This window comes from Planococcus citri, chromosome 3, assembly GCF_950023065.1.
Source record: "Planococcus citri chromosome 3, ihPlaCitr1.1, whole genome shotgun sequence".
NCBI classification, from domain to species: Eukaryota; Metazoa; Arthropoda; class Insecta; order Hemiptera; family Pseudococcidae; genus Planococcus; species Planococcus citri.
This window is the reverse complement of record NC_088679.1, coordinates 39796410-39808876: the sequence shown is the minus strand read 5'-3', so window position 1 is coordinate 39808876 and position 12467 is coordinate 39796410. Positions and strand designations below refer to the sequence as shown.

The following is a 12467-nucleotide window of genomic DNA, read 5'->3' as shown; positions in this document are numbered from 1 at the left end:
GAGAAAGCAAAAATATTCGCGGAAAAATACCAATTATTAAAATGATTCTCTTCATAAAAGAACAGGTAGCGATATAAATAAGGCGTACTGTGCCTCTGGATAGGTTTTCCGAGTAAAAGAATCTACTAATTAAATTATTAAAATGGTCTTAGAAGAAATGTAGCAAAATGGTATCATTTTAGCCGCAGATAATTCTTACGTTAGAAATTTTGATCTTGAAAACAAAAACCGTTGCACATGCTTTCCTCCCTTTCATCTCTATATAAAAAATAAAGTTTTACTGGAGGAAGGGGGGGTCCTTGTTGAAGAGATTCTAGTTCCTAAACCTTTTCGGATTGAAAAATAATATTCAAAAACGGGTGAAAATTAATTTCAAGATTTTTATTGTATAAATATCAAACAATCAAACCCCATGTTTTTAAAATTATACTTAATATTGGGTATTATTCAATTGAGCCGTCGTTGAGAATTCATTCAGGAAGAATATGAATTTGACGTTTCATCTTTCTTTTTAAAAAAAAATATTTTGAACAAGATTATCGATTTTTAGGAATTTCAAGAGCTTATTATTGATAAACCAATAGGCAACCTGGTACCTACAATTTACTTTCATCTGGGAGTTGACGGATTTATTTCGGTGAATTTTTACCTATTTGTTCGCTGGGCCACATACGAGAATTTTTTTCCAAATTGCCAATACCACTGCATAAGATCTTACTCATTTACGAGCTTTTCGTTTATTGTATTTTTTTTCTAGAGATATATTTTTTGGAATTTTTTTTTCCAAGTTGAGGATTATAGAAAAGAATTATCTGAAAACGTATAAAAGGATTTTGATGTAATTTTGGAAATGATGTCGGTAAAAGTACAACAGCAGGGAAGTTATACGAGTGTAAGGTCATCGATTTTGGGCTTTTGAAAATAAGATATTGCCTTATATATTACATTGCAAATTAATGCCAGTACTTTAAAGCAAGATGACGGATTTTACGATGTTTTACGATAAGGATTTAATTTAGCGCAGGAGTGTTTTTCGATTGAGAGCGGTGCTTCGTTTCGCATCGAAGAATGCGTATTTTCTCTTCGAAATATTTGAGAATTGAGCAGGTGTTCCATTTATGGATTGAATAAGTGCAGTTTTGAGTATAGATTTATAAAACATATTATGCGTAAGGTTCAAATAGGATTTTACGACGAAAGCAGAATGATGTTTCGTCTTTAATTCTGCGGGCTATTTTTAAGCAGTATTATCCTTACACTCGAGTTTTTTCATGTAGGTATGTATTTATACTAGTAGGTACAGCTGCGTATAAAAACAATCAGGTATGAAAGTATGTTAAGCCTGAATATTTTTGCTGTTCAACTTTCAAAAGGAATTTGATTATTCGTATACAGCGTTGGCGAACTTTCATTTAATATCGTCCGTAGTAGGTTAATTTAAAAGCATGCGTTACTCACCAATGTACAAAAATTCCTTGTTCGTTATCATAATTAGAAAGTGTTGGTTCGGTTTCGTAGTTTTCATAATATTCTGTGGTAGGATTTAATGTTTGATTATTTGCCTGTCCATAATAAACTTCTTGAAGCATATTTTTATATGCTATGGAGACAATTCAGATCTTCATGCTAATCCTGAAAAACGAAAAAAAAACAAACAATTTTACATTAATTTTTATTCATAAAATTCGTAGTATATCTACTTGATCGATATTAAGGTTATCGTATTTTAGTCTTTTCTAGCCACCCTCCTAATCACATTTCTTTCTTTCCTTTTCTCTTCGTCATTAAAAAAATTATTAATTTTTCTTCTTGTTTTACATTAAAATGAAAAAAAAAATAATCAAAGTAATAAGTCTATTTGTTTTCATTAGTAGATTGAAATCTCGTGGTATTTCAGAAAAACAGTTTTTTTTTGTGCCACGGATGTAATTTTCTCAACATAAAAGTAGATATTGCAAATATTTTTCAAAAATGTAGGTATTTCCTCGCTACCTAGTTATTCCTACCCACCTTTAAAAAGTTACAAAGAATCCGTAATAATGGCGAAAAACGCAAACTTTTCTTTCAAACGAATTTTCTTTTTTTTCTTCTTTTTTTTTCAAAAACGAAATGGCTCATTCAATATAACAATAAAAGAAAATAATTCGTTTGCGTTGCTCATTGATATAGTGGTACGTAAAAGATCGTTACAATTATTTAGGTACCTACGTATATTTTTATTATTTTCAATTTCCATTTTCTACGTATAAGTATTTTTACCTAAGAGTCACTTCACAACAATTTTCTGCTGAAAATGTATTTTTTATCAACTAGAACCAAAAATTGAGTCGGAAGCTCGGTTTCCTATTGATAGTAAGTTAGCACCACTGGTTTTGTCTCAACTGTAGGGGGAGGGGGCTTGTAATTTTCATTCTTTCGCGATTTCTTGACTAATTGTCAAAAATTGAAGGCTCATATCTCAAGACTGGCCGAGTTTTGAACAAATCTGTTTTAAGGGTTTCAATGGAAAAGGACAAAAAATTTAAATTACATTAAGTAATTTAATAATAAAGATTACAAATTTTTATTTCATTTGTAAAAAATGAATTGTGGATCTCACTCGTATTCTCGAAAGATCGAGAAACCCTAATGTATTTTGATCAAAATCCAAAAAAAAAAATTTTAAATGGACTGGCTATTGTTTGTTTTTGATTTGAAGATGTTGAGCTCGAATGATTGCAAATTTTTTCGATCCGACCTCTTTGACGTTTCCCTTCCTTCTCTGCCTCGTTGCCATAAATTAGGTCAACATTTAAAATAATAAAAATTAAAAAAAATAAGTAGGTACATAAGAATGAAAATAATGTGTGGTGCTTATTTTTTCAAATCTTCAAGTGCATTAAGTTCAAATATAATCTCCATTTTATTTAGGCGCAACCCCTCTGGATGTTCGTCCAACCCCAATATTGAAAAAATGCTCCAATCTTAATTTCATTTCTAAAATGAAGAGCTGGAATTGAACTCATGAAATGAATGATATACGAGTATAGGTATTTGAACTCAGTCATCTTTAGTAAGTATTGTATAAATCGTCAAGTGTCCTGTTACGCCCCATTTTCATAATTTTTTGATTATATTTTTTCAAAACTGGGAACTGGAAGGATATTAACTGAGTTCTCTGGTAAACTAAAAAAAAAAAACAACGCCACACGTCATTTTCAATTTTTTGTCTTGTTCGTATTCATAATTATTAAGAAAAACCATTGTAAGAGGGAGAAGGGTTCAGAAGATTTGGATCGAAAAAATAAGCTACCTAATAGACTATTTAAACCCAGCACCTTCAAATTCACTGCAATCGATATGCTACTTTACTTGAAATTTTTTTTGAGCTTTGATCAGAATCCTCTGCAGAGGAACGTTGACGTTTCATTTCAATCAATTTGTTACAAAAAGCATTTTGAAAAGCCGTTACTGTTTTTTTAAAATTTTAAATGATGATTTTCAACTTTTGTGCATCATTAAAAGTTGAGCCGTCTCCTTGAAAGTTATTTTTTAAACTGTTCAAATTTTGATTTACTCACTTTGAATTTTCTTAGTCATTTTCTTTAAATTTCCCAAAACAGTTTCACTACAAGTTCAATTGGTTTCGAAGTATGAATCTTCAAAATTTCGTTACTCCGCAAGATATCGAAAATTAGTAAATATTACAATATTCGCCCCCTCCCTCCTCCCCCTGAATTTCAACACATAGGTGTCGTAGATTGCTAATGGCTGGTCATTAAGTGAGATTCGAGCAGAATTGAAGGAATTGATTTCATTCTTTCTTAGCTCCAGTTAATAAGGAGTAATATAGGCATTTCTGTATTTATTTCATCTTTCGTGTTAATAAACCTGCATAACTAGTTTGCCGTAAAAATGCCATGAAATTATTCCTCTAGATTTTATATTGCAACAAAATTATGATTATGTTCTCTTCCATCGTGCTCAATTTCCCACTCGGATTCTAAGTATGTATTTTTTTCTAGGTTTTTTTTTTCATTCAAGTATTTGGTAAGAAATTGAAATGGCGAGTCCAATCATACAGTTTTGATGGGAATAATGTTTTTGTTGAATTTTATTAGTTTTTCCATGATTTTGATTTCAAGCCGACTTTTTGCATCGAAATTTGGATATTAATTTTCAAAATGGTGAAACTGAAAGAAATGATAGATACCTCCGAAAAGTAACTGAATAAAATATTGCTGAAACATTTTTTGATAAGTTTTTCGTGTATCGATCAGATTATAGGCTGCGAATATAGAGGCACCTAGATAACAAAAGCGAATAAAATTATGACAAAAAATATACCCACAGAGACGTTCGAAAAAAAAAGGAGCAACTGATTCTTCAAGTGCAAGTGGATTGTATGTATGTGTTTGTGTACCTGTTTTTGTGTGATAGTTTGCTTGATATCGCTTTGAAATGTGCCGGTTATATGACACATTTTACAGTATCGAACTATGCGCAGTAAATAAAAATCATATCGTTATACGTAGATATAAAATACAAATTTAATGCACCTTCCCTGCGTATTATAGAGATATGTGTATTGTATATGTGGTACGATATAAGGACAAAGTTGAAAATGCAACCAAGTTTTTTCATACATGTACATAACAAAGTAGCTATTTTTACGGAATTCTCCGTTATATGCGAAATAGGTAGATAGCTCGCGAAGGGAATAGAATAAATCGCGTAATTTTAATATTATCAAACTTTTATCGAACGTAATTTCATAAATTCTAATCTATGAACAGCTTATAGACTTCGATTCTTCACAAATAATGCAATCTAAATACCAGATATGAATAATTCATTAATTTCCATATTCCTGATGGCGGCCTTTCTTTTTTCTTCTTCTTCTTTTACTCTGTTGACGTGCTGAAAGTGTGTAGATATACCTACAGCTTGAACATATTTCGCGGTTCGAATTTTAATTGTAAATCAAATCCAGTTGTGCTCCTCTATTTTTTGGTATGTACCTACATTTAATTCAAAAACAAGGAAAAAATTTCCATGAGAAAACTGTCAACGATGTCATTGGTTATTAGATTTTTCAAGTGGGTCGTAAAATTTGGCATAGCCACATCGTTTGGCAAAATACCATATAAAAAAAGAGCTGTACCTATTTTTTTTTACGATCAAAGATTATAAACAAGCAAGCTTACGTACGAGTAAGTATCTCCTGTTGCGTTATTGGGGAAAAATTAATAAAGGTATGAAAACAGAAGCGTATAACATTCGACTATCGACGAATGAAATTATGAGGTATTAAATTTAATTGTTCAAACGTCTATCATATTCAACTCATTTATCAATTATTAAATACCAGCGTAAAATTGAACGAATTAAAAATTTCACCTTTGTAATCTGTATTAGGTATTATTGTTTAATTCTGTTGTATCTGTGATGTTACATCGGTTTCTATTTCCTATTCAGTTCGAGTTCCATTAATATATATTTACCTTTATCTGTTACTTTGGTCCCAAGTCTATAATAATAGTATATCTAACTTGTATCCGCTACATGAACTTCTCCAACACGTGGTTGGATTTTATCAGCTAATAACGTTACGTTAGCGTTACTTAGTTCTTCTATTTTCATCGAAACTTGTAGGTACCTAACCTATGTAGGTATACTTGGTAAATAATTCATCGTTAATTTTCTATCGGAACTATTCGCATTTTTAAGTCGAAGTAGTTATCTGATAATCGTGGATTAATTGTGTTTATAATTTATCAACGAAAAAGAAATTTTTGATTTTATTTTTACGATAAAACCAAAATTAGAGTTACTAATTTTTTATCGAAACATTTACTGCTACATAAAGTGTGTAGGTAGCTTCACGATGATTCATTAAAATATATATTTTTTTTCAATTTATCAAGGGTAATTACTTTTAAAGTGCAATTTTGAATGTATAGGTAGGCAAAATTTATCATTTTCATCAGATGATGATTATTTTCCAATTTGAAAAAATTTATTTATCGAAAATTTTTAATTTCGCTGAAATTGCAATGTAGGTATAACGTAATTCAATATGATATTAGTCTAGACATGAAAACATGAATTTTAGGTATATAGGTCACCCGGAAGGTATGTCAGGGGTTCCCAAAATGTCGCAATCCAATTTGTAAATAAAAATGGTAAAACTTGGAAAGAATTGACGAATTTGGTCCAAATTCAGGTTGATGACGTAATTCGGCGTATTTCGTGATATGTACATATAATGCTAGGGAAAAAAATTTCAACCAAAATTGGCTACTTTAGATGGGAAAATCCACCTTTTTTAAATGGTTTTATGGCCATAGAGCAGCGGTCAACACTCGATAAATTCTGAAAAAATTACCAGTGCATGCTAGAAAATACACTGAAAAATGAAGAAATTTTGTTTTCAAATTTTGGACCTACTCTTGCATTGATTTGAAGTTTTCAAACTGGATCTTAGGGCCGTTATTGTAAGTGTAGGTGTAGAAAAAAATAGAAAAATTCAGGCTAATTACTCTTAAGTATCTTGACCCACATACCAAGTTTCAAATCAATCGGCTTAAAACAGCCGAATACAGCGTAGAACCCTTGTTGAAGATCGTGTTTTTGGAGGGAGGGGGTACCACCTACTACCTCTTGATTCGAAATCAAATCTCTTATAGCGAAGACAAAATTTTTAAGTTGAAAAAAAATAAAAATACGTGCTGGTGAAAAAACGCTTTTGACCCAAAGGTGGTGACACACATTAAATCAGTTGGTAATGAGCCACAACTCGACTCAATGTTTAGCTAGATAGCTACCTAGGGACAAGTATCCAAAAATTGAGATAGTGACAGTATAGACAGTACCGTGCACTATTATTTGATGAATTATTGATAACTGGTTTGAATTTTCAGCGTTGTTATTTAAATCTCTCATTAAGAATACGTAGGTACTTTGTACGGTGGAATTATTTGTTGAAGGTTAAGTTTAGTTTTTTTTTTTTTTTTTTTTTCATTCCGAACACAACAGCGAAGACAGAAAAAGAAGTACTTACATTTTCTCAGATTTTTAAAAAAAGATCCATTTTGACTTACCTTCGCGGTTTTCGAATATTAAATCATTCGAAAAAAATTCTCTCAAATTGATTTTAAAAATGAAATATAAATTGCCATTTTTTCCCCGTCAGGTACATACAAAGTATTTTGTAGTCGTCTAAAAGATTATCAAAATTGGCATTAAAAAATTTGAATTTTTTACACTTTAAAAACGTGGTTTTAAACAAAAAATGTTCGTGTCTGTTATTTACATTCCTTTTTTTCGGATTTCGTGACTAAAGAAGTAAAGCACTGAAAACTCGAACCATTTCAATGACGGAGTTACTTGTACACGAGCGCAGCGTTTTATGCATAAAGTCTGTCGATTTAAAAATTTTATATAATTGAACGACCTTTTTCGTTCCGTTTTTCGTCATCTCACATTTTTGCTAGAATAAACTGAAAATGCCGGAGGTGTTAATAGAGAACGACGTAGAGAGCGAAAAAAGTTCTACATCATTCCGATACAGTTTCACTAACGTAATTTTAACAGCGTGCGTTAATTCGTTGAACTGAATGCACATTAAAAGCTAAAAATTCGTTTCGTTCTCTCCCTATGTGCGGATTCAGGCTGTTTTCAGCTTGGGAACTACAGCGTTCGGTATATATACTATACGAATATGAGAAAGAGAAATATATTCCGTTTTGAATCCACATGCCGGAATTCTGTTTCTTAAGACAATACCTTGCGTTTCTTTACAGTGCCGAGAATTGGGAGAGCGAACAAAAAACATAGTCTTGTCGTACGACTTTATACTTTAATTTTCTTCGTAACAAATGAATGCCTTTTGATGCGATAAAACTCATCAGCGAGGAAATCTTAATGCCCTGTATGATAACGTATTGTTCTAGCGAGTCTTTGAAAGTTGCAATTTTCTTTTGAAATTTTACAAAAAAAAAAAAAATCTCAAGTCCCTTTAGGTGACCAAGTGAAGTTGTTTCACTTCAACCATATTCTACCTCCATGTACGTTGTAGACAGATGAATTCCCCGCCGCACAGTGGGATGTGAAAATATTTAGGAGGAAAAAAATTGAAATTTGGGGTATAGGGGTTTTTTAATGTGCTGAACACGATTTTGAAGGTATTTTCACTCAAAACCCCAAAGGAGGGGTAGGGGGAGGGGGTAAAAACTCAAAATTTTGAAAATTTTCATGTGGGGTGTCTAAATGTAGGTTTTTTGATGCGCTGAACACGATTTTGAAGGTATTTTTACTCAAAACTCCAAAGAAGGGGTAGGGGGAGGGGGTAAAAACTCAAAATTTTGAAAATTTTCATGTGGGGTGTCTAAATGTAGGTTTTTTGATGCGCTGAACACGATTTTGAAGGTATTTTCACTCAAAACCCCAAAGGAGGGGTATGGGGAGGGGGTAAAACTTCAAAATTTTGAACATTTTCATGTGGGGTATCTAAATGTAGGTTTTTTGATATGCTGAACACGATTTTGAAGATATTTTCACTCAAAACCCCAAAGAAGGGGTAGGGGAGGGGGTAAAAACTCAAAATTTTGAAAATTTTCATGTGGGGTGTCTAAATGTAGGTTTTTTGATGCGCTGAACACGATTTTAAAGATATTTTCACTCAAAACCACAAAGAAGTGGCAGGGGGAGGAAGTAAAAACTCGAAATGTTGAAAATTTGTGGATGTCTGTATTATCTAGTCAAATTAGCTCATACGAGAACTCAACTTGGAATAAATTGGGGGAAAATTTTTTTTTGCACAAAAATGCTTACTTAGAATGATAGTCCTAAATGACATGCTAGAACCCACTCTAAATCCGCGTGGAGCTTCTCCTCCCAGACCCACATTTTCTGCCGCCTAGCACAGTTTATCGCGATTTTCTAGCGAGGAGTTGATTTTACGTTGAAAATAGCTGTATTTTTGTGTTCTATGTCAAATTTCCGATTTAGTGATATATTAACTGTCCTTCTACCCCCAAGGGGGCGCTTGAGTTGATATTAGCATGGTAGATGGGTACCATTGAGAAACTTCCTACTAAGGATTATACATAACATACTGAAAAATTTTCAAAATTGGTTGAAATAGGGCTCAGAAAAGTGTTATTGAAATTTCAGAAAAGGAGGGGTTCCTCAAAAAGGAGAGAGGATGTGGACCTGCAATTTTTTACGTGGAAGTTTCTCAATGGTACCATACCCATCTTCTATGCTAATATCAACTCGAACACTTTCGGGGACCATTTCACACCTCTTAGGCGCCTATAGCCTTTATGTGTTTTTCAGGAAACCTCAAGGGGGTGGGGCTAGAACCATTCAAGGTTCTAGCCCCACCCCCTTGAGAGTAGAAGGACAGTTGATATATCACTAGATCGGAAACTTGACATTGAATACAAAAATAAAGCTATTTTCGGTGTAAAATCAACTCCTCGCGAGAAGATTGCGAAAAACTGTGCTAAGCGGCACAAATGTGGGTCGGGGGGGGAGAAGATACACGCGGATTTAGGGTGGGTTTTAGTATGTCATTTAGGACACCATCCTGAGGATTTTGTCGTAAAAAAAAATTTTCCCCAAATTTATTCCAGGTGAAATCCCTATTTGACTGAATTAGTACCTACGTACAATAACAAGACTATTTTGTTTGATCGACTACTGAACTTTTTTTTTTGAATTACGCTTGTTTTAGGTGGCCTTCTGGCCTACAATGTGTCAAATGTTTTTTTCTCATGCATATATTTCGCGCATTTGGTCAAAATTAGTAGACATAAATCCGCCCATATGCGCAGCGAGCATGTGCTCATAACATCACTGGTCATATTTTTACCCACCAAACCCTTATTTCCAAGAAATTGATGATTTGTAGCAATAATACATCAGTTTTGGTTGTATTTTTCCTGTTTTTGCCCAAGGTGGCGAGTTGTGGCAAAAACTGATAAAAGCATGTAAAAGCACACATTTCAGTGGTACTTTTCATGAAAAAAGTTTTTTAAGGAACATCAAGGATTTTTTTATAATTCGAAGTTTATGTTGAATTTACACAGTAAAATGTACTGACTTTAATTAAAGATTACTCGGCCTATGGAACATCGAAACTAAAAAACAAGCATATTTTTGAAATCTACGTTAAAAATGCTACAAGAAAGCTCCAACAGTATCAACATCAACGCACATGTCACGAAAATTCACGCATGTTCAAACAAGTGCATCTTGTCATGAAACCAGGTGCTTCTATTCAACACACTGCCATAGCAACATAACATGCGTTCATACTGCCAGCACAAGTGAAAGCAAATCATTCGAGGGTTATAGTACACGTTGGGATTGAGTTTTGGTCATATTAGTGCAGTTCGTTTTTTTCGATTTCTTGATTTTTTTCCTCCTAAATATTTGCACATCCCACTGTGCGCCGCGCGCCGTCGAGTTTCATGTGAAAATTTTAACTCGAGATTTGTTACCTACTTGTTTTTCCCCTCTTACTCTCCTTCTTTCGTGACTTTTGCAAAAGCAACTGATTAAGGGTATACCTAACTATGTACCTACCTGTACGCGAAGAGTTTCATTAGGCAGTAATCGCTTCGAGGTGTTTCAAAGGTAAGATACGAGTAAAATTATTTCGTTAAAGAAAACTAACGAGTATATATCACATTGGCATTTAGTTCGATTCGAGCCGTCTGAGTGGATATTTCTTTTACCGTCTCTAATTGCTACATGAGGCGATATCTTCGGGCTACGTATAAAGTTTTCAGACAGATTTTTATATGAAACGAATTTGGGAGGCAAGAGTTTACACATTATCTTGATACACTCGAGTGTAAATGTAGTCGGTGTTAACCATCGGTCGGGCGTACGAAAATCTAAGCAAAGGTTTTCAATGACCCAAACTCAATTTATAAATTACTGTTAAATTGCTGGAAGAAAAGTTAGCTCAAGGAATTAGTATTTAATAAGGAGAAAGGTTTAAATAACGTGAACTTTGCGTTGCAGAGATGTTCATGTTGCAAATTTAGTGAGGCATTTGTGATAACTTTTTCCGGTTGACGATATGCATCTTGTAATTTGAATTTCTAAGTCGGCGTAATATGCGTTTTATCCTTCGAAAGTCTGTTAATCGTTGTTTAATCTAATGCATATTTCATTTTGTTTTACATCTAAACAAGATTGCATGTACTGTATTTTCAACGTCCAAAAGATGCCATGCCATTTGTTATTCCTTATTTTCAACTCCTTTTTTTTTTTTTTTGGTTGATCTTCTTGTACTTAGGTACTTTAATTATTGTATTCGTTCTCGTGGGACTTTTATTCAAGTTTCTTAAGTATGTTTATGGCCCATAGAACGATATGCAAAAGAGAGTGTATTGCAGTTTTATGAAACATTGCGATTTTCGTATTTGTAGATATGTGGGTAGTACCTACTCGTACTTGACTGATAATTCAATAAATTCGATAATAGAAAAATCCAGCATTTCGATTTAAATGTCACGTTATTAGAAAAAGAGCAGATAAGTTGCAAAAAATTTTGACCATCTTATAGGACTCTGAATTTCCCAAAATAAACCAAAAATTATGAGATGGATCGAAATTCTGAAACGTGTCAAAATGCATTTAAAAATTTATATTCTAATCTACACTTGCAAGATCCACTTTCTGGTGACTCAACTCCTCGGCTTACATCTTTGCCTACTCTATGCCTTGTCATATTCACCTTTGGCCCAGATAATCTAATGATCTCCTTTTCTGAGCTAAAAATATAAATATCTCTGGAGTGTGCCTGTGCAGTCCCAAAAACTGCATGAGCCTTCTCAACTAAATCAAAATTTCCTTGGGTAAAAAGATTTGCAAGCCTTTCCTTTCGTTCCTTGGATTTTTACAAATTGAAATAAGGGAGGGGGGTGAAAAAATGCACACGCAGCTAATTTTTGTTTCGAATTTTTTAAAAAGTATTCTTTAAAAATTCGATTGTGTTTAAAAATAAGGATTTCAAAAAATTATGATGCCCAGATACGGATTATTGATGAAGAAAGTCTCATTCAAGTTAGAATACCACATTTTGAGCTGCCGGAGTTGGTTTTTCGATTTTTGGCAAATTTTTGAAAATATCGATGACTTCCTATTGGCAGATGATATAATATGTAATTCTCTACAAAGAGTAAATGTAGAGAGGTCGGTTTATATGCTAAAGTCAACTCCCCAAATCCATTGCCACCATTTTCGAGATGATCGAGAGAGTCTTCACTATAAATTTCCTTTTCTCCAGCAAATTCAAATCGCTTCAGAAAGCGTTATAATCTACTTCGGCCGCTGAAAATTTTACCCTGTCATGTATTCGACGTGTTGAATCAACTATAGGACAAGTGAACTTAAATCTGAAGTTCGGGTTAACAAGGTATTTTTTTTTTTTAGGAAATTTCAATTTAAAAAAAAGTTGATCGTCA

General features: G+C 33.1%; 1 protein-coding gene across 1 annotated transcript in view; it reads right to left on the bottom strand.

Annotated features, from left to right (window-relative positions):
- Positions 1 to 12467, bottom strand: part of mAChR-B (muscarinic acetylcholine receptor) — a 102313-nt gene that overhangs the window by 17605 nt on the left and 72241 nt on the right. Inside the window, exon 2 of the mRNA XM_065357707.1 lies at positions 1459 to 1632. Within this exon, the coding sequence (XP_065213779.1) occupies positions 1459 to 1589 (131 nt within the window). The 5' untranslated portion in view covers positions 1590 to 1632. The remainder of the gene's footprint in view (positions 1 to 1458; positions 1633 to 12467) is intronic.